The 22,802-nt window shown below is 42.1% G+C and overlaps 1 protein-coding gene across 1 annotated transcript in view; it reads left to right on the top strand.

The window, feature by feature from the left end:
• Window positions 1-22,802, top strand: part of LOC137375744 (protocadherin-10-like) — a 44,936-nt gene that overhangs the window by 14,144 nt on the left and 7,990 nt on the right. Inside the window, exons 2-5 of the mRNA XM_068043132.1 lie at window positions 4,217-4,242; window positions 5,861-8,334; window positions 8,401-8,570; window positions 14,205-14,361. Coding sequence (XP_067899233.1) covers window positions 4,217-4,242; window positions 5,861-8,334; window positions 8,401-8,570; window positions 14,205-14,361 — 2,827 coding nt within the window. The remainder of the gene's footprint in view (window positions 1-4,216; window positions 4,243-5,860; window positions 8,335-8,400; window positions 8,571-14,204; window positions 14,362-22,802) is intronic.

Here is a 22,802-nt window from a genome sequence, read left to right on the forward strand (position 1 = left end):
GTTGAGTAATTAAAATTGGAGATGTTCAGGAGACCGGAATTAGACGAATGCAGATAACTTGGAGGGTTGTGAGGCTGGAGGAAATTACAGAGATAGTGAGGGGCAAGGCCTTGGAGGGATTTGAAAACAAGGATGAGAATTTTAAAATTAAGACGTTGCTTGACCAGAATTAATATGTCAGTGACCAAAGGGGTGATAGGTGAACAGGACTTTGTGTGAGTTAAGACGCAGGCAGCAGAGATTTGGATCACTTCAAGTTTACAGGTGGTCGAATGTGGACCAACCAGGAATGTGTTGGAATAGTTAAATCTAGATGTAACAAAGGCATGAATAAGGGTTTCAGTAGCAGTTGAGCTGAGGCAGAGGTGAAGATGGGTAATTCAGCTCCCCACCGCCTTCTCAAGGGCAATTAGGGATTGGAAATAAATGCTGGCCTAGCCAGCGCCACCCACATCCCATGAATGAATAAAAAATGTTACGGAGGTGTAAATAGGAGATCCATATAATTATGTATTGCTTAATCTTCTACAATATTGTAAATGAGAAATCAAGAGCAAATATAATCTTTAGCTAAAGCAAAGCAGGAAACATTGAATTGAATCATAGAATGGTTACACCACCATCCATTTGGCCTATCGTGTTAATGTTGCCTCTCTGCAAGGGCAACTCAGCTAATACCACTCACTGCCCTTTCCCTAGAGCCGTGCATCTTTTTCTTCCTTCAGGTGCCAATCCAATTCCTTTTCGAAAGCCATAATTGAATCTGCTTCCACCCTCTTTCAGGCAGTGCCTTCCAGATTGTAGCCACTGTGCAAAACAAAATCATGTCACCATTGTTTCTTTTGCCAATCTCCTGAAATTGATGTCCTATGTTTCTCAACCCTTCCACCAGTGTGAAGTTTCTTTTCATCTACCCTGTCTAGACCCCTCATGATTTTGAACACCACTATCAAATCTTCTCTCAATCTTCTCTTCTCTAAGGAGAACAGCCCCAGTTTCTCCAATCTATCCTCGTAACTTAAGTCCCTTATCCCCGTGAATCGTTTGTGCACCTTCTCGAATGGCTTCACATCCTTCCTAAAATGCGGTACCTAGAATTGGACACAGTACTCCAGTTGAGGCCGAACCAGTTTTATACATGTTTACCCTGAACTTCTTGCTTTTGTACTCTACGCCTGTATTTATAAAGCTCAGAATCATGTATGAATCATGTATAACAGTTTTCTCAACCTGCCCTGCCACCTTCAGTGATTTATGCACATATACCTCCCAGGTCCCTCCGCTCCTGCACCCTTTTTAGAATTGCATCTTTTATCCTATATTGCCTCTCCTCGATCTTCCTCCTAATATGTATCACTTCATGCTTCTTTGCATTAAATTTCATCTGCCAGTGTCCGTCTATTCCATCAACCTGTCTGCATCCTCTTGAGGTCTATTTCTATCCTCCTCACGGTTCATCGTGCTTCCAAGTTTTGTGTCATATGCAGACTGAGTTAATTGAATATCAACATAAATATCACTGTCAGGTAATATCACAACCTTTTTTGGGCCTGATAACTTTGACAGACACACCAGATAAATGGTATAAATGAGTTTTCTGCAAATCTTAAGTTATGGTGGATGATCGGGAGAACCCACTTGAAAGTTTATAATGAAGTATATATGTCTGTACAGGCTATGCAGCTGACAGATGTAAAACTGACATACTACAGTGGTGCCACTGGTAGGAGGGGGTAATTAAAGTGTAATACATTTACATAGACTTTTTCTATTATAAATGTGAAATTTACACCGAGAAAAGGTTAACTCAGGTGACAAAAATGTGAAAACAATAATGATCTGTTGGCAAGTACCATCAGATACAATATTTTGAATATGTAACAGCTTTAAAAGTACCCCTTTTTGGTTTTCTTATTCCATTTTATTGTTGTGTGATTAATTGTAGTGCGAAAACTGTTCATTTGAAATTCACTTTAATGGGCAATTGGTGACACTGGATACACAATTCATTGCTCGAGCCATCAAGAAAGAAATATGTTGTACGAGCATTTCTCGTTTGAATGGGCGTTTAAATATGCCCAACTATTTGTAATAAAAGAAAAAATGCTGGAAATACTCAACAGTTCTGACAGCATCTGTGGAGAGAGGAATTAACTTAACGTCGATGACCTTTCATGACCTAATTGCAGACTGGCACATGAAGTGCCCACTCAAAAATTAATTAGGAATAGCAGGGTTCAGTGAGTGGAGACTCCAAATTCTGTCCAATGGACCTAGATATGAAAAGGAAAAAATTCAGATGCTTATATATGCAGTACAGCAACAAAGCCGGACTGACACTTAACTGCATAACACTAATCAAGTTAAGATGAGTCCAGAATATGGCAGATTACACCCTCACACGGTCTGTGCAAGAACTAGATTCATGGGCCCAATGCCAATCCCTCTTTCCAATTTGTTTTCCGTTGTCATGAGTAAAACAATCTCCTATCACGTTGACGAGCCGCATTCAATCGCGCGTTTAAGTTTCAACAGCAATGTGTTTTCATTTCTTGTCTGTTATACCTTTAGGCTAAACTGTTTAAATATAGGAGAGATCATTAGATTTTAAAATCTTGTTTACTGAATGAAAAATCGTGTTAAACTGCATAACTTACAGCCAATGAGCACTACAATGCCAGGAATTTTAAAGCGGCCTGTCTTGTCTGTGTGAAGTGTCGGGTGAGTGAGCTTTAATGCAGAATTAACAATATTGTCCGTCATTGATTTCTGAAGATTTTGACATCTCACCGTGGGCACCAACTGTCCTCGTCGCCATTTCTTCACCCAAGATTCAACTTGTAAGTCTTGACATTGAGCGTTTGAGGTTACTCGATTGTGGCAGTGATGGAGTTGTGGGGAGGCCGGGGGTGGGGATTGGGGGGAAGGTAACGGGCAACATTCCCAAGCCAATCACCAAAGGACTACACGTTTACTAATTAGCAGTTTTCCCGTCTTACTCCGGAGTATTGAGATCAATTCTCACGCTTTTACTTTGGTATGGCTGGGCTCAGCTAACTTTTCGCAGAACAGGACCTTTGCTGACCTATACGCGTCCACTGCTCACTGCAGAGAAAAAAAATAGCAGACATATCCAGTATAGCAAAACACTGTATTGATTATATGCATTTCAAGAGCATGCAGTAAAATAAAATGTATCTAGCTTTTGCGCATATAATTCAAGATCCCTGTCAGGCATTTTCAGAAAGCTATATTTTACAAGCTCTAGAGGAAAACTCCTCGCTCCTCTCTAATCCCCTGGCTCAGCCAAGCACATTTCAGATTCTTACCTTTAGGGCTAAGTTCTCATCTTTAAACCAGCTCAGGTTCAAGTTCAAAAAGATTTGAGGCTTTTTTTATTCAAGCCTGCATCTCAATATATTACATTCAGAGCAACCGTTTGTATTTTCTATAACTATTGTGTCCAATCCCTTCGTGTCACGGGGAATTAGTGTTCTTGCCAGTGGCATTCTGGATCAATTGCAGCAACAAGAGACATAGCTTCAGCTGCTTGTGCCGTTCAATTAGTGGAGAAAGCCTCTGCCTGGATGGCTCTGTGCTAAGCCTGCAGACTTTCTTTACAACCCCACGTCTTGCTTCTTGACTCTTGATATTCATCCCCACAGCCGCCCCCCCCCCCCCCCCCCCCCACACACAACTCGAATTAATTTCCCTGCCAGCACTTACATTCCTTATACACAACCTTAGGACACAAAAGATGAGGCCGGATGGTTTTGTTTCCATGGGAACCCGTGTTGCAAATTTTGCTCAGTGTTAATTTCTACATATTAGCTTACTGCCAAGGAGTTTCAAAGGAAGAACGCTTAGGTAAAATATATATATTCTATTTTGTTTGGCAGACTTACACGTGTTCAACTTCTTATTGTCTAGACATACCTTGGTTAACAGAGAACTGAGATGATGATAAAATTATTCAATGCAATTTTAAAATGTTGATTCAATGTGCAATATTAAAAATCCATTCCAATATATGAAATGAACAAAAGGGCTCTCGTACGCCTAGTGCAGCAGCAACCAACAGGGAAGAAGCAGGCATCTGCTTGGAGAAAAATGTACTAATTTTAGGCAAGTTTTGGAACATTTTGCGAGGCTTTGTTACAGGAGGACACAAGTTACCTTATGTTGGTCTCTAAAAAAAAACAATTAATTGGCACAGTATATGTGTTTGGAAGAATCTCAAAGGTTTCTACACTCCTAAATAATTACCCGCGATTCACTTTTGCCTAAATCTTGTCTGACTGTTTTGGTTGCAGTTGAGGCTGGACCTCGCTTGGCATGCAGGCCTGGCAAGTCTTGGGTTCGAGCACATCGTTTCGTTTATAATTATGTGCTTTATGTAATTATGTTACTATGTAATTATATAATAACGTGGAGGAAAGTGGTCGCTTTAAATGTTTTGCATATCTATGTCATGCATATAGTATCGTTCTCTCTGTGACGTTTTCCTGATATTTACAGCTTTGAGTGACTGTCATTACGCAAGAAGTTGACTTTGAATTTACGTTCCCTTGTCACAGCCTAGTTCCTCAATACTTGTCCTACATGTTAGCGTAATCTGCTTCTCTATCTAACAATGCAGCACTCTCTCATGCTGTCTATCACTCTATCAGTACATACTCTATCAGAAAGTACAACGGATTTGTATGTACATTTCAGTAACTTTCACTATAATCTGCGCGTATATATAATGCAACCAAGACATGCTAAAATAATTACATTGCTGATTATCTAGGGTTCAGTGCACAATTAATTCAGGTCCCTTCGGGATTTCTGCCAAAGGACTATTGAAGAATATTTCGAGGCTCATTAGGTTTGGACATTCACAGAGAACTCCGGGAGCCAGTTTTCACAATAATGCACAATAATGACTTTAATAAGTTAACTCCAAATGTAAAAAAAACACGTGCGCGTAGTGTCGAATATGCAGAATATTTGTGCATGTAATAGTAGCGATTTTTCTCCCCATGTCGTACGCAATAATCTTGTTGTCTACCTCGAAAAGCTCGATTTACATTCATGTGAAATGCGTTTATTTCTGTAGAAAAAATAGGTCATTAGCAATAGTCTATCAGTTTTTCTGTGCCAATATACTATCCTCAGCGGGCATTGTATATGGAAAACAAGAATTCTAATATTTTGCATTTAAAAAACACGGACAGAAGAGAGAGGAAGACGTTCTGTAATATTTCACAATATTTCTGCGGATTTGAACGTTAAGCATCTCGAAACATCACATAATTTGTTGTTTTTTTAACAAAAAACTAGAAATCGAAGACAGAATCTCGATATATTTTTATAATAGCATTTTACAGGTACTGTATCTTTAAGACATCCCAAACGTTACGCACTGGAACTCTCGCTGTTGCTGTCCTCCACCGAGAACTGAAATATGAGCGGAGAGCCTTCACACCCTCTACACAAAGAAGCCACCTCTACACACACACTCACAGCGCGCTGTGCTTTCTGAAGTACAACATCGGAATTACAGATATCATTTCAGTTCTGCTGTCCACGTTGAGAGCAGATGGGAACAACGCTCCAATTAAAAGGGAACATTTCTCTTAGAAGAAATATTTTTTGAAACTATGCAAGAAATCTGAAGATTGCATGCATTAATGTGTCCGCCACTGGAATAAGTTACCAACCAATAAGTTCGAGCGGTAATTTTTTTCCCCGCAAATTCTGCCAATAGTAATCAGAAGGCTGTCGGTGGAAATGATGACTGAAAAGAGATCGTGCACACTCACAAGGCAAGTACTATGCTTTATCGCGGTGTCCTGTTTGACTGATTTGATTTCAGGACAGATTCGCTATACAATTCCCGAAGAATTAAAGCACGGCGCTTTTGTTGGGAATGTTGCTGATGATTTGGGTTTAGATGTTAGTAAGCTGTCCGCCAGAAGACTGCGCATTGTTTCTGGTGCTTCGAAACAGTATTTGGAGGTAAATTTGGGCAATGGCATTTTGTTTGTGAATGAAAAAATAGATAGAGAGCAGCTTTGTGGTCTGATCTTCATTTGCTTTCTGCATCTGGAAGTTGTTATCGAAAATCCTCTCGAACTGTACCGTATTGAAGTGGAGATTCTGGACGTAAATGATAACTCCCCAACTTTCTTGAGGAAGGATCTCTCTTTGGACATTATAGAATCGGCTTTCCCTGGCACGCGTTTCCCTCTTGAGAGTGCTCAAGACCCAGATGTGGGTACTAACTCTATTCACACCTACAAGCTAAGTCCAAATAACTATTTTATCTTAGATGTGAGGACGCGCAGCGATCGTAGCAAATTTGCAGAGCTAGTGTTGGAGAAAACACTCGACCGAGAGCAACAACAGATCCATCAACTGGTTCTGACGGCCGTTGACGGTGGAATCCCAGAGCGGTCTGGCACTGCCCTGATCTCTGTCATTGTCTTAGATGCCAATGACAACCAACCTGTCTTCGAACAGACCATTTACAAAATTTCCTTGGAAGAAAATGCACCCAAGGGAACATTGGTATTAAAATTGAACGCCAGCGATTTAGATGAAGGCTCCAATAGTGAGATAGTATATTCTTTCAGTAGTCATACACCGCCTCGAGTGCACGAACTGTTTAATGTGGATTCCCATACAGGTGAGATTAGAGTTAAAAGTGTTATAGATCACGAAGAATTGAATATTTATGAAATCTATATTCAAGCCAAGGATAAGGGCGGCCCATATGCAATACCTGTGCATTGCAAAGTTCTAGTAAATATACTTGATGTGAACGATAATGCGCCTGAAGTGATCGTGACTTCATTATCGAGTCCAGTTATGGAAGACGCCATGACAGGGACAGTAATTGCTCTTATCAGTGTTACCGACCAAGATTCTGGAAAGAATGGACAGATCAACTGCGTGATCTCTCAGGACGTCCCATTTAGATTACAATCGTCCTTTGAGAACTATTACACATTAGTGACCACCGACCTGCTAGACCGTGAAAGAGTATCCGAGTACAATATCACAATTATGGCTATTGACTCGGGTTATCCTTCGCTTTCTACCAACAAGTCTGTCTTGCTAAAGGTTTCAGATGTGAATGACAACGCTCCAAGATTTTCGAAACCTTCCTATACAGTATATGTCACAGAAAACAATGCACCGGGCGCTGCCGTTTGCTCTGTGACAGCATTGGACCCTGATTCGAATCAAAATGCCTATCTATCTTATTCTATCCTAGACAGCATGATCCAAGGATTACCTGCGAGAACCTACGTTTCTATGAATTCGGATAACGGCAAAGTTTACGCATTGCGCTCCTTTGACTACGAACAACTTAAACATTTTCAAATCCAGATCCAAGCTCAGGATGCTGGATTTCCACCACTCACTGGCACTGCGAAAGTAAATGTTATTATCTTGGATCAGAATGATAACGGTCCCGTCATTGTGTCCCCACGGCCAAATAACGGTTCCGCTGCACTACAGAAGGTACCTCAATATATGGATCCGGGCCAATTAGTGATCAAAGTCATTGCTACAGATGCGGACTCTGGGCAGAATGCAAAGCTCTCCTATCGACTACTGCAGGCAACAGATCCTACTCTGTTCAACGTAGCGCTCCTCACCGGAGAAGTAAGGACAACCCGGCGTTTCGGGGACAGAGATAACCCTAAGCAAACGCTGTTCATCCTTGTGAAAGATAACGGGCAAACCCCACTTTCAGCCACAGCCACCATCATATTTTTAATAATGGACAACATTACAGAAATTCTGCCTAAAATCCGCGACTTTTCTGAAAACACAGAGCAAAATTCTGCCTTAACATTCTACGTAATTATCGCATTAGGGTCCATTTCATTTGTATTCATTGTGGCCATAATTATTGTCGCTACCATCAAATGCCACCAATACAGAAATAATATCCACGTTTGCAGCACTACCGTCAGGAATTGTTGTTGTCTTCAGCATATGAATTCGGCAGATATTTTGAAAACATCTAAAACAAACCTCCAAGTAACGACCAGTTCGAAAGTGCCACCTGACTTTTTAGAGGTAGGTGGAAGCGGGCCGGTCTCACACACCTATTATTATAAGGTGTGTTTGACTCCTGAATCTGCCAAGAGTGATTTTACTTTCCTCAAACCGTACTGTCCAGCAAAACCGAAAGTTGGGAGCAGCAATACTGAGCCAAGTGGGGTCGAATGGAATGCGCATGCACCAAAAACTTCAAACAGCAATCTGTCAACGTCCAACTTCAATGCCAAAGCCATTAAGTTTCGTGAGTCGAATGGAAATAGGCTTGGTCAGGTGAGACACTTGTTTCTTCAATAATCAGTCATCAGTCATAGTCTTGTTTACTTTTTCTATTTTTAGGTTTTCATTTGTGCTTTAAGCCAAGATCGAGCCCCCTTATTAGTTTCTTTAAATATACATGCCGTCCAATGCGTCAACTACCCCTCATTTAAGAACAAGTTTTTTGACTTCCTGGTTGTTATTCGGCCTTTTGCACAGTTAATGGAAAACCTAACGAAGTATTACTTATGGTACTAACTTAGTCCGACAATTCTATATGTTTATATTGTTCCTATTTCGTAATTTATTAACTTGTTGCAAAATAATACAACTGAGCATCATAAAACTATGCGTAGTGGGAAAGCAATCAAATGTAAGACAGCTGTACGTAAAACATTTATTGAAAATATTTCATGGTATAGAAATCCTGCCATATGCTATTCACTATGCGAATGTAAATTACAGTCTTTTGAGTAACTGCCACATTTGGCTTATTTGGGGTTTATAAATAACAACATTGTTTTCATTAGGTGGTATTAATGATGGTGAGTTATTTTTGATAGCCACTTTATATTTATGTCAATTAATTTGCTGCGTTACAATCTGATATATTAGCAAAGAATGAAATGAACTACTTCTGCCGTCTAAGCTACCACGATGCATCTAAACATACTTTTTAATGCATGTTGTTCAATTTAGTAAAAAATTGATCATAGAACATATTATTTGTTCTATTAAACTTTAGAAAGGGATACACTGCAGCACATTTGTTGGTGGCAAAGACACAAACCTTCAGTGAATTGAGTACCATTTGTGTTGTATGTATCAATCTTGTGGATCAAATAGATCTGTTTGACATTATTTGCAGAACAGCAGACGATTTTTGATTCATTCGCAACTTTCCATTAATATAATAATGAGATTAGGAGCTGGAATCAACTGTAAGTTAACCAACATAGTTAGACCTAGAATACGACTTGAGTGAATTTGTTTTTTGAATCTCTAATAATGATTCCCTGTCATGTTGAATTAGCTTAGAGAATCTTCCCACAAGTACCAAGTCAGTTGCTGAAGGTTAAATGCAATCTGTATTATAAAACAGTTATATGAAAAACCTCCATGTGGATGCCAGTTGGTTTATGCTTGTCATGAAGCAACCTGAACAGTATAATTTGGATGTCTACTCACACGCACTTATGGAAGAGTTGTGAAATTAGTTACAGTGTATTGCCATAAAGTTTGGTCTTCCAAATGTAGGGCAAAGAGAAGACAAGTTTTGAAAGGTCCAACCATTTTTATCATTGAGTCAGAGTCATAGAATCATTTACGGTATAGAAGGAGGCCATTCAGCCCTTAGGGTCCATGCAGGCTCTCCGCAGAGCAATCCAGTCAGTCCCACACCCCTGCTCGATCCCCATAGCCCTGTAAGTATATTTCCTTCAAGTGGCCATCCAATTACCTTTCGAAATCACGGATTGTCTCCACCCCCATCACTCTCGTGGGCAGGTCAATACCAACCACTGCATAAAAAGTTCCTTTTCACATTCTCCCTGCATCTCTTCCCCAAAACTTTCAATCCGAGTCCTTGTGCCATCAGTTAATAGAAACACTTTTTCATCATCTAGCTTATCTAAGCCTGTCATAATCTTGTACACCTCTTTCAAATCTCCCCTCAGTCTCCTTTGATTCAAGGAGAACAACCCCAGCTTTTCCAACCTAACCTTGTAACTAAAATCCCCAATCCGTGGATTCATTCTGGAAATCTCCTCTGCATCCTCTCAAGAACCCTCATATCCTTCCTGAATTGTGGTGACCAGAATTTCATGCAATACTCCAGTTGGGGCCCAAACAGAGCTTTACAAAGATTCAGCATAACTTCCCTGCTTTTGTATTCAATACCTCTATTTATGAAGTGGGGATGTTCGCTGTTGATTACACAGGGGCTAGTTCCATGTGGAGCTCCTCGGATAATGGAGTGACCCGTGTCTGCATGCAGCAATACCTGGACAACACTCAGGCTTGGCTTGTTAAGTGGTTATTAAATTTTGTGCCACACAAGTGCCAGGCAATGACTATCTCCAACAAGAGAGGGTCTAACCGCCTTCCCTTGATACTGAACGGCATTACCATTGACAAATGCCCCATATCAACATCCTGGGGGTTACCATTGATCGGAAACTTAACTGGATCAGCTATATAACTACTGTGGCTACAAGAGCAGGTCAGAAGCTGAGAATTCTGAGGCGATTAACTCACTTCCTGACCCTCCAAAGACAGTCCACCATCTACAAGGAACTAGTCAGCACTATGATGGAATACTTTCAAGTTGCCTGGATGAGTCCAGATGGATAGATGGATACAGAACTGGCTCGGTCATAGAAGACAGAGGGTAGCAGTGGAAGGGTGATTTTCTGAATGGAGGGATGTGACTAGTGGTGTTCCGCAGAGATCAGTGCTGGGACCTTTGCTGTTTGTAGTATATATAAATGATTTGGAGGAAAATGTAGCTGGTCTGATTGGTAAGTTTGCGGACGACACAAAGGTTGGTGGAGTTGCGGATAGTGATGAGGATTGTCAGAGGATACAGTAGGATATAGATCGGTTGGAGACTTGGGCGGAGAAATGGCAGATGGAGTTTAATTCGGACAAATGTGAGGTGATGCATTTTGGAAGTATACAATAAATGGCAGAACCCTTAGGAGTATTGACAGGCAGAGAGATCTGGGCATACAGGTCCACAGGTCACTGAAAGTGGCAACGCAGGTGGATAAGGTAGTCAAGAAGGCATACGGCATGCTTGCCTTCATCGGTCGTGGCATAGAGTATAAAAATAGGCAAGTCATGCTGCAGCTGCACAGAACTTTAGTTAGGCCACACTTAGAATATTGCGTGCAATTCTGGTCACCACACTACCAGAAGGACGTGGAGGCTTTGGAGAGGGTACAGAAGAGGTTTACCAGGATGTTGTCTGGTCTGGAGGGCATTAGCTATGAGGAGAGGTTGGATAAACTCGGATTGTCTTCACTGGAACGACGGAGGTGGAGGGGCGACATGATAGAGGTTTACAAAGTTATAAGCGGCATGGACAGAATGGATAGTCAGAAGTTTTTTCCCAGGGTGGAAGAGTCAATTACTAGGGGACATCGGTTTCAGTTGAGAGGGGCAAAGTTTAGATGGGATGTGCGAGGCAAGTTCTTTACACAGAGGGTGGTGAGTGCCTGGAACTTGTTGCTGGGGGAGGTGGTGGAAGCAGGTACCATAGAGATGTTTAAGAGGCAGCTTGACAAATAAATGAATAGGATGGGAATAGAGGGATACGGACCCCGGAAGTGCAGAAGGTTTTAGTTTAGGCAGGCATCAAGATCGGCGCAAGCTTGGAGGGCCGAATGGCCTGTTCCTGTGCTGTATTGTTCTTTGTTCTTTGTTCTTAACAATTCTCTCAAGCAGCTCTACACCATTCAGGATAAAGCAGCACGCTATCCACCCTCTTAAATATTCACTGCCACTATCACCAGTGCACGTTGGTTGCTGTGTATAGGATTTAGAAGATGCACACAGCAACTCACCAAAGGCTTCTTCAATAGCACTTCCCAAGCTTCTGAGCGCTACCACTTAGAAGTACAAGGACAGCAGATGCGTCAGAACAGCATCATCGGAACATAAGAACATAGAAACAGGAGTAGGGCATTTAGCCCCTCGTGCCTCTTCTGCTATTTAATGATATCATTGCTGATCTGCGACCTAGCTTCATATACCCTACACCATCTTTGCCCCATGTTCCTTGACACCTTTAGCTAACAAAAATCTAACAATCTCAGATTTAGATTAATAATCGATATAGCATCAAATGCCATTTGCAGACGAGTTACAAATTTCTATTACCCATTCTGTATGAAGTGTTTCCTAATTTCGTTCCTGAAAGGCCTGGCTCTAATTGCTTGACGATGCCCCCCAGTCCAAGGGCAGGTCTTTGAGTCCCCATTGGGGACATGAATGGAGGCAGACGGGAGCTAAAAGTAGCCCTGCTTGCCTGCTTGCCAATTCCTAGGCTTCATCCCATCTCTGGACCATTTTTGCGGAGGAAGGATCGGTGGGGGACGGGCGGATGGTGGGGGGGGGGGGGGGGGGGTGGTGCGGTGGGGGTGCAGCCGGACTACTTACCCGCATGCAGCACGTAGCAAACATGTCTCATAAAGGGCAGCTTAAGACAAATTCCAGTTGCCGTCCGAGTCCCCGCAGGTCGTGGGGGTCAATTCCAATTCAGATGCCTGGAGGTGTCCTCCCAGCAGCAGACTGATTGGCTGGGAGGGCGGGGGGATGTGGGGGAAGGGGGGCGCAGAAGCTCCAGGCAGGCCTGGAGGCCCTCCCTGCCTGCCTGGGTGCTGCAGCAGCCAAATGCCACCCTGTAGAGGGACCTGTGGTGTCCTGGCTCCAAAAGCCATTTTTTTTTTATTTCATGCCCTCCAGCTTTGGAAGACCACCCACTATCCTTAATAGGACAGCAAGCCTGCCTTCTGGGCGTTAATTGGCTGCTCTGGGGAAATCACAAAGAGTGGCTGTTTTGAATACAGTGAGCTGAATTTTATGGACCCCACACCCCCACACCCCAAAGCCCCCGACGTTGGAGGCCCACCATGGTCCTCGACACCAGATCGGCCCCACTTTGCCTGCGGCGGCGAGGCCTTGTGGCAGCTCCCTCGCCGCTCGGCAAAGGGAGACCAATTTATATATGTACATTAATTTAAATAAATAAATTAGTTAATGACGCGCTCCCGCCGTCCATCCTGGAGTGTTATTGGTGCCAGTGGCCGACACTTCCATGCCTGATAGAGGAAAGGTCATTGAATAAGCAGCTGAAATGGTTAGGCCTCAGGAACTCTTGCAGCTATGTTCTGGGGCTGAGATGGTTGGCCTTCAACAAACACAACCCTCTTCTTTCGTCCTAGGTGTGACTCAGCCAGTGCTGAGTATTCTCCTGATTTTGATTGACATCCATTTTACAGGGATTTCTTTATGTCGCAACCATCCAAATGCTGCCTTGATGTCAATTCACCTCAATTCTGGAATTCAGCTCTTTGATCCATATTCAGACCAATGTTGTAAAAGGTCTGGAGATAAGTCCAAACATAGGCTGGGATAATAATAAAGGGTATCGAGGGCAAGAGTTCCTAGAGTGTGCTCAGGGACGTTTTCTACAGCAGTATGTTGCTAGACCAACGAGGAAGGAGGCAATGCTAGACCTAGTTCATGGGAATGAGGTGGGCCAAGTGGATCAAGAATCAGTAAGGGAGTATTTAGGAGACAGTGATCATTGTATCATAAGGTTTAGGCTAACTATGGGAAAGGATAATGAACAATCCAGAATAGGAATAATTAACTGGGGGTAAGCCAACTTCAATGGGGTAAGAATGGAGCTGGGACGAATAAATTGGAGTCAAATTTGGCAGGAAAAACAGTAGCTGAACAATGGACTATTTTCAAAGTAGAGATAGTTCAGGCACAGTCAAGGTATGTCCCCTTAAAGGGGAAAGGTAGGGTAAACAAACCCAGAGCTCCCTGGATGACAAAAGAGGTAGAAATTAAGATAAATAAGAAAAAGTGTGCATATGGCAGATGCCAGGTAGAAAATACTTCTGAGAATCATGCTGAATATAGAAATTCCAGAGGGGAAGTGAACAAGCAAATAAGAGAAGCAAAAAGAGAGCATGAAAGGACACTGGCAGCTGACATTAATTGAAATCCCGAGCTTTTCTATCGACATATAAATAGGAAAAGGGTGGTAAAAGGAGGAATGGGCCGATTAGGGACCATAAAGGGAATTTACACATGGAAACAGGGGGCATAGCTGAGGTATTAAATGACTACTTTGTATCTGTCTTTACCAGGGAAGAAGATGTAGGCCAGGCAATGGTGAAAAAAGAGGTAATTCAGACACTAGAAAGGTTCACATTGATTAAGAGGACGTATTACATAGGCTGTCTGTACTTAAAAATGGATAAAGCACCAGGACCAGATGAGATGCATCCAAGGACTCTGAGGGAAGTGAGGGTGGAAATCATGGAGGCACTGACCATAATTTTTCAGTCTTCCTTAGACTCAGGGTTAGTGCCAGAGGACTGGAGCATTGCAAATGTTACACCCTTGTTCAAAAAAGTGTAAAGGTAAGCCCAGTAACTACAGTTGAAATTCGGTGGTGGGGAAACTTATCGAAAAAATAATTTGGGGCAAAATTAATAGTCACATGGAAAAATGTGGGTTAATTAAGGAAAGCCAGCATGGATTTCTTAAGGCAAAATCATGTTTAATTAACGCGCTGGAGCTTTTTGAGGAGGTAACAGCAAGGGTTGATGAGGACAATGCGGTTGATGTGGTGTACATGGACTTTCAAAAGGTGTTTGATACAAGGTCACACAACAGACTTGTGAGCAAGAACTCATGGAATAATAGCGACGGTCACAACAAGAATATGGAATTAACTGAGTGACAGAAAACAAAGAGTAGTAGTTAATGGATGTTTTTCGGGCTAGAGGAAGGTTTGTAGTGGTGTACAGGGCATAATTTCAAAGTTTGCAGATGAAACGAAACTTGGAAGCATTGTGAACTGTGGGGAGGAGAATTTAGAACTCCAAAAGGACAAGTTGGTGGAATGGGCAGACAGGTGGCTGATGAAGGTCAATGCAGATTAATGTGAAGAGATTCATTTTGGTATGAAGAACATGGAGAAACAATATAACATAAAGGGGACAATTCTAAAGGGGGTGCACGAGCAGAGCAACCTGGGTGTATATGTGCATATGTCATTGAAGGTGACCCCCATTGAACAGGTTGAGAGAGCGGTTAATAAAGCATACAGTATCCTGGGCTTTGTTAATAGGGGTATAGAATACAAGAGCAAATAAGTTATGTTGAACTTGTATAAGACACCAGTTCAGCCTCAGCTGGAGTAATGCATTCAGTTGTGGGCGCCGTACTTGAGGAAACATGTGAAGGCATTGGAGAGAGTACAAAAAAAGATTCACAAAAATAGTTCCAGGGATGAGGAACTTCAGTTATGAAGATATATTGGAGAAGTTAGTACTGTTTTCCTTGGAGAAGAGAAGGCTGGGAGGAGAATTGATATAGGTATTCAAAATCATGAAGAGTCTGGACAGAGTAGATAGAGAGAAACTGTTTCTACTTGTGAAGGATCGAGATGAGAGGGCACGCACTTAAAGCATTTGGTGAGAGAAGCAAAAGTGACATGAGGAAAAACTTTTCATGCAGTGAGTGGTTATATTCTGGAATGCATTGCCTGAGAGTATGGTGGAGGCAGGTTCAATTGAAGCATACAAAAGGGAATTAGACTGTTATATGAAAAGGAAGAATGTGCAGGGTTACAGGGAGAATGTGGGAGAATGGAACTGAATGAATTGCTCTCTCAGAAAGCCGGTGTGGACACGATGGGCCGAATGGCCTCCTTCTGCACTGTAACAATTCTGTGATTCTGTGACGTCATCCTGGAGGAATCCAACTAAGCATTGGTGAGGAGAATATTGATGAGTCACTACCATGTTGCTGATGATTGAGAGTAGTTTGATGGGGTGGCAATTGGCTGGTTTAGATTTGTCATGCTTTTTGTGCACAGGTCACACCAGGGCAATTTTCCATGGTGATGGGTAGATGTCGGTTTTGTAGCTGGACAGGAAGAGCTTGCCAAGAGGTGCGGCTACTTCTAGAGCACAAATCTTCAGCACTACGGCTGGGATGCTTTCTGGTCACGTAACCTTTGCCACAATATTTCTATAGTATCCCATTTCCACTGTTTAACGTGCATGTAGTCCTGTGTTGTAGCGTTACCAGGTTGGCTCATAGAATCATAAAATGGTTACAGCACAGAAGAAGGCCACTTGGCTTGTCGTGCCCATGCTGGTTCACTGTAAGAGCAACTCACCTCGTCCCATGCCCCCACCTTTTCTTCGCAGACTGAAAAGTTTTATTTTCAGATAGTACTGAATCTGCCTCCATCACACTTTCAGGCAGTGCATTCCAGATCCTAATCACTTGCTTTATAAAGTTTTTCCTCCTCTTGCCAATGCTTCTTTTGCCAATCACCTGAAATCCATGTCCTTTAGTTCTCGATCCTTTTACCGATGGGAACACTTTCTCCCTACCTTCTCTGTCCAGACCCCTCATGATTTTGAACACCTGTCTCAAATCTCCTCTTAATCTTCCCTTATCCAAGAAAAAATAGCTCCAACTTCTCCAATCCATCCATGTAACTGTATTTCCTGAACCCTGGAACCATTCTCATGAATCTGTTCTGTGCCCTGTCTAATGCCTTCACATCCATATTCAACGGTGTTGCTTAGAACTGGATAAACTACTCCAGTTGAGGCTGAACCAGTATTTTATACAGTTGCATATAGCTTCTTTGCTTTTATACTATATTCCCATATTTTTAAAGCCCGGGATCCCATATGCTTTATGAATTGCTTTCTCAAACTGCCCTGCCAACTTCAATGATTGGTGCACAGATACACCCACGTCCTCTGCTCCTGCACCCTCTTTAGAATTGTTTCATGTTGCCTCTCGTCATCCTTACAACCAAATTAAATTACTTCACACTTCTCTGCATTAAATTTCATCTGCCACTTGTCTGCCCATTCCACCAGCCTGTCTATGTCCTCTAGAATTTTATTGCTATCCTACTCAGTGTTTACAATACTTCCAATTTTTGTGTTATCCACAAGTTTTGAAATTGTGCCTTGTACAGCCAAGTCTAGGTCATTAATATACTAGGAAAACCAGGGATCCAAACACGACCCCTGGGTAATCCCACCATACCTTCCTCCAGTCTGAAAAAAACATTCACCTGTCACTGAATCAATTTCTTACTCATACTGCCACAGTTCGTTTTATTCCATGGGCTCTAATTTTGCTGACAAGCCTGTTATCTGGCATTTTATCAAGTGCCATTTGGAAGTCCAAGTACACCACATTAACTGCATTTCCATCATCAACACTCTCTGTTATCTCATCAAATACTCAAACAAGTTGGTCAAGCACGAGTTGCCCCTTAAACAACCCGTGCTGTCTTTCCTTAATTAATCAACATTGTCCAAATGACTGTTTATTTTGTTTCGAATTATCATTTCTAAAAACTTTCCCACCACCAAGGTTAAACTGACTGGCTATAGTTGCTGCATTTATCCTTATGCCTTTTAAAAAAAAACAATGGTGAACGTTTACATTTCTCCAGTCTTCTGACACTACCCTGTTATCTAAGGATGCTTGCAAGACTATGGTCAGTGCCTCTGCAATTTCCACCCCGAATTCCCTCAGTATCTTTGGATGCATCTCATTCGGTCCTGGTGATATGTCAACCTTAAGTATAATCAGCCTATCTAATACCTCTTCTTTTATCACTTTTCGTCCAACCAGTGTCTGAACTACCTCCTCTTTCAAGATGACTTGGGCAGTATCTTCTTTCTTGGCGAAGACACATGCAGAATATTCATTTAGTACCTCAGCCATGCCTCTTGCTTCTAGGTGTAAATCCCCTTCTTGGTCCTTAATCGGCCTCACTCCCCCTTTTACCACCCTTTATATGATTATGGAAGACTTTGGATTCTCGTTTATGTTAGCTGCCCATCTCTTATCCTCGCTCTTTGCTTCTCTTATTTGATTTTACACTTCCCTTCTGAACCTTCTATAGTTATCAAGTTTCTCAATTGTATTATCCACCTGACATCTATCATATGCACACTTTTTCAGCTTTACATTACTCTCGATCTCCTTGGTCAATCAGGGAGTTCTGGATTTGTTTGTTGTTCCTTTCCCCTTCATTGCAATGTATCGTGACTGTACCCAAACTATCTCCTCTTTAAAGACAGCCATCGTTCCATTACACTTTTTCCTGCCAATCGTTGATTCCAATTTAACTGAGACAGATCTATTCACAGCCCATTGAAGTTGGCCCTTCCCCAATTATATTTTTTACTCCCTATTGCTGCTTGTCCTTTTTCATAGCCAGCATGAAGCTTGTGATCAATCATCGCTGTCTGCTTAATGTTCCCCTGCTGACACTTGATCCACTTCACCCATATCATTCCCAAGAACCAGATACAACAATGGTTGTTTTCTCATTGGACTGAAGCATATTGATGTCGAAAATTCCCCTGAAAACACTGTAGATGCTCATGCCCCTCTCTCCCATTTACACACTTATTTAGTTACATCTGGTGCTGCTGCTGCATGCTCTCCCATACTCCTCATTGAACGAGGCATGGTCGCTGGCTTGATACCAATGTTCGAGTGATGGATATACCTTTGCTATGAGGTTACAGATAGTGGTGAAATACAACTCTGCTGCTATTGATGATGCACAGCACCTCCTGGATGCTCAGTTTTGTGTGGTTAGATCTGTTCTGAAACTGTACCATTGGACACAGTGGTAATGTCACACAACACAATGGAAAGTGTCCACAGGGTGAAGACTGGACTTTGTCTCTAGAAGTACTGTGTGGTGGTCACTCCTACCAATTCTGTCATGGACAAATGCAAATATGACAGGTAGATTGGTGAGGGCAAGGTGAAGTAGGTTCTTGCCTCGTATATGTTTCCTCACCAGCTGCTGCATACCCAGTCTAGGGTCCATGTTCTTCTGGACTCAGCCAGCTCGGTCAGCAATGGTGCTGCTAAGCCACACTTGGTGATCGATATTGATGCTCCCTGCCCAACATATATTCTGTGCTCTTGCGACCCTCATTGTTTTTTTCCCAATAAGAAAGGGTAAAGAAAGGAAGCATAAAATATGAATGTAAACTAGCAAAAAAATAACAATGGACTAGAAAAGCTTCTATAGGTATATAAAAAGGAAACGTTTGGCTGAGACAATTGTGGGTTCATTATAGGCAGAGTCAGGAGAATTTATAATGGGAGCAGAAAAATGGCAGAGAAGCTAAATGATTACTTTGTGCCAGTCTTCACTGAGGAATATACAAGAAATCTCCCAGAATTAGAGATAGAAGGGACGAGACAGAATGATTAATAGAAGGAAATTAGTATTATTTATTTATTTTTATTTAGAGATACAGCACTGAAACAGGCCCTTCGGCCCACCGAGTCTGTGCCGACTATCAACTACCCATTTATACTAATCCTACAGTAATCCCATATTCCTACCACATCCCCACCTGTCCCTATATTCCCCTACCACCTACCTATACGAGCAGCAATTTACAACGGCCAATTTACCTATCAACCTGCAAGCCTTTTGGTGGTGGGAGGAAACCGGAGTACCTGGCGAAAACCCACGCAGACACAAGGAGAACTTGCAAACTCCACACAGGCAGTATCCAGAATTGAACCTGGATCGCTGGAGCTGTGAGGCTGCGGTGCTAACCACTGCGCCACTGTGCCGCCCTGTTAGTAAGAAGAATTGGAGAAGTTAATGGGGTTGAAGTTTGATAAGTCCCCAGCAACTGATATTCTACATCCTAGGGTGTAGAAAGAGGTAGCTATGGAAATAATGGATGCATTGGTGTTCATCTTCCAAAATTCTAGAGATTCTGGAGCGGTTCCTGCTGATTGGAAGGTAGCAAATGTCACCCCACTATTTAAGAAGGGAGAGAGAAGGAAAACAGAGAGCTACAGATCTGTTAGCCTTACATCAGTAGTAGAGAAAATGCTAGAATCTATTCTAAATGATGTGATAAATGGACACTTCGATAATAATGATCTGATTGGGCATATTCAACATGGATTTATGAATAGGGAATCATGTTTGACGAAGCTGTTGGAGTGTTTTTTTTTGAGGATGTTACTAACAGAATTGGTAAAGGGGAGTTAGTGGACGTGGTATACTTGGATATTCAGAAGACTTCTGATAAAGTCCCCCACAGGAGGTTAGTTAGCAAAATTAAAGCACATAGGATAGGAGGTAATATACTGGCATGGATTAAGGATTGGTTAACAGACAGAAAATAGAGAGTAGGAATAAACGGGTCGTTCCCATATTGGCAGGCTGTGACGAGTGGGGTATTGCAAGGATCAGTGCTTGGGCCCAGCTGTTCACAATATTTATCAACGATTTGGATGTGAGGACCAAATGTAATATTTCCAAGTTCACATATGACACAAAGTTACTTGGATTGTGTGTTGTGAGGAAGATGCAAAGCGGCTTCAAGGGGATTTGGAAAAACGTAGTGACTGGGCAAGAACATGGCAGATGGAATATAATGTGGAAAAATGTGAGGTTATCCACTTTGGTAAGAGGAACAGATGTGCAGAGTATTTCTTAAATGGTAAGAGATTAGAAAGTGTAGATGTCCAAAGAGACCTGGGTGTCATCGTCAATAAGTCACAGAAAGCTAATATGCAGATGCAGTAAGCAATTTGGAAGGCTATTGGTATGTTAGCCTTTATTGAAAGAGATTTGAGTACTGGAATAGCAAAGTCTTGCTTCAATTGTATAGAACCTTGGTGTGCAGTTTTGGTCCCTTTACCTTAGGAAGGATGTTATTGCCATAGAGGAAGTGCAACGAAGGTTCACCAGTCTCATTCCTGGGATGGCGGGACTGTGCTATGAAGAGGGATTGGGGAAACTGGGCCTGTATTCTCAAGCGTTTCGAAGAATGAAAGGTGATCTCATTGAAAACTACAAAATAATTAAAGGAATAGACAGGGTCGAAGCACGTGATATGTTGATCCTGGTTGGGGAGTCTGGACCCAGTGGACACAATTTCAAACTAAAGGGGAAGTCACTTAGGACCAAGATGAGGAGAAATTTCTTTACTCAGAGGGTTGTGAATCTTTGGAATTCTCTACCCCAGAGGGCTGTGGAAGCTCAGTCATTGAGTTTGTTTAAAGCAAGGATTGACAGATTTCTAAACACCAATGTCATAAAGGGATATGGGGATAGTGTGGGGAAAAGGGCATTGAAGTGGATGATCAGTCATGATCATATTGAATAATGGAGCAGGGTCGATGGCTCAATGGCCTACTCCAGCCCCCATGTTCCTATGTTCCATGTGGTGTTCGACATAGATGAGTACGAGCTCATCAGCTGATGGAGGTAATCAGCAGGTGGTTTCCTTGCCGATGTTTGACCTAATACTAGGATAAATCGTGGGATTCAGACCCAAAGCTGAGGAATTTCAGCGCCACTCCCTGCCAATTGTATGCCACTGTCCTGCCACCCCTGCGGTGTTGACGTGCCAGTGAAACAGGACATAGGCAGTGATGGTCCTGGAGGAGTTCGGGATTGTTGATGAAAGGTTTGATTCTGAGTATAACCATGTCAGATTGTTGCTTGACTAGTCTGCGGAACAACTGTCCAAACTTTAACACAAGTCCCCATATGTTAGTGAGGAGGACTCTATTATGCCATTACAATTATTATTACTATTACGCCCAATAATGCATTTTATCTCCACTAGATCTGCGTTTCCTCCATAATCTAGACTTTACAAATGCTTATATCATTATTCCTTACATTCTTCTGGAGATATAGATCTTCCACCATTAATTGTCAACTCTTTAGTCTTTATTACTCCCCATCCACTTTTTATTGTCATTGGAATTTTGCTGTTGCTCATTTTATCCAGAGGAAAAGTGATTTCACTTACACTTCCAACTGTTCATATTTTGCTTTTATATTGATTATCTTTCCTCATTCACTAGGTATATTAATCACCTGTATTGACAGCCAAATGTCGGGCACTAGCAACAGTGAATGTTTATGTACGCCGACAACGGTCCTCAGGAGTACCTCCTGGCTCCACATTGAAGGAAGTGAAAAAAAAGTAAAATATGCCTCATCTTCAACGGGCTCCAGCAGTCTTTGCACCAATTATTGGTTAAATACGCGTAGATTCAGAAAAACTGGTACTGAAACATACGTTAGGCCTCTCACTTGCGTGATCAAGTAGGCTAACGCCGCTCACGTCCGTCCATCCCTTCGAAATTGCAGGCTACCAATATAGCTAGCAGCTGGTGTACTTCTGGGATGGGGGATGGAAGGGGTCGTACACAGAATACCACTGCCCAAAATTGGTACCCCAGCTCTAATTTTGCACCCATAATTTGGGCACTTAAACACAGTAACTTCTACCCCGTTAGCCGAAACATTCAACTGTTGCGGCGGTTGGGTTGCCAGTTGCAATGCTCGCCCGATTGTTCTTCATATCAATAGAAAATAACATTTGATAGCGTGCGTAACGGGAAGTCGATTCCCTGCTCTCCTTTTTGCACTCCTGCCAAAACTGAAAGTTCCATCCATTACTAGATCATTTATCGCATTTCTGTTTGTAGAATCTTGTGTGGAAACTGGCTTCCGAGTTTCCCTGTACTGCCACAGCGACTAAAATTTCAAAAGTCCTTAATTGCCTGTGAAGGCTTTGAGAAGTCCTCGGGTTGTGAAAATATATTATATAAATTCAAGCTCTGTCTTCCAAAGATGATATGACACTCTTGTCTGCAATTTTGTTGTTTCATCCACCTTT

This window comes from Heterodontus francisci, chromosome 12, assembly GCF_036365525.1.
Source record: "Heterodontus francisci isolate sHetFra1 chromosome 12, sHetFra1.hap1, whole genome shotgun sequence".
NCBI classification, from domain to species: Eukaryota; Metazoa; Chordata; class Chondrichthyes; order Heterodontiformes; family Heterodontidae; genus Heterodontus; species Heterodontus francisci.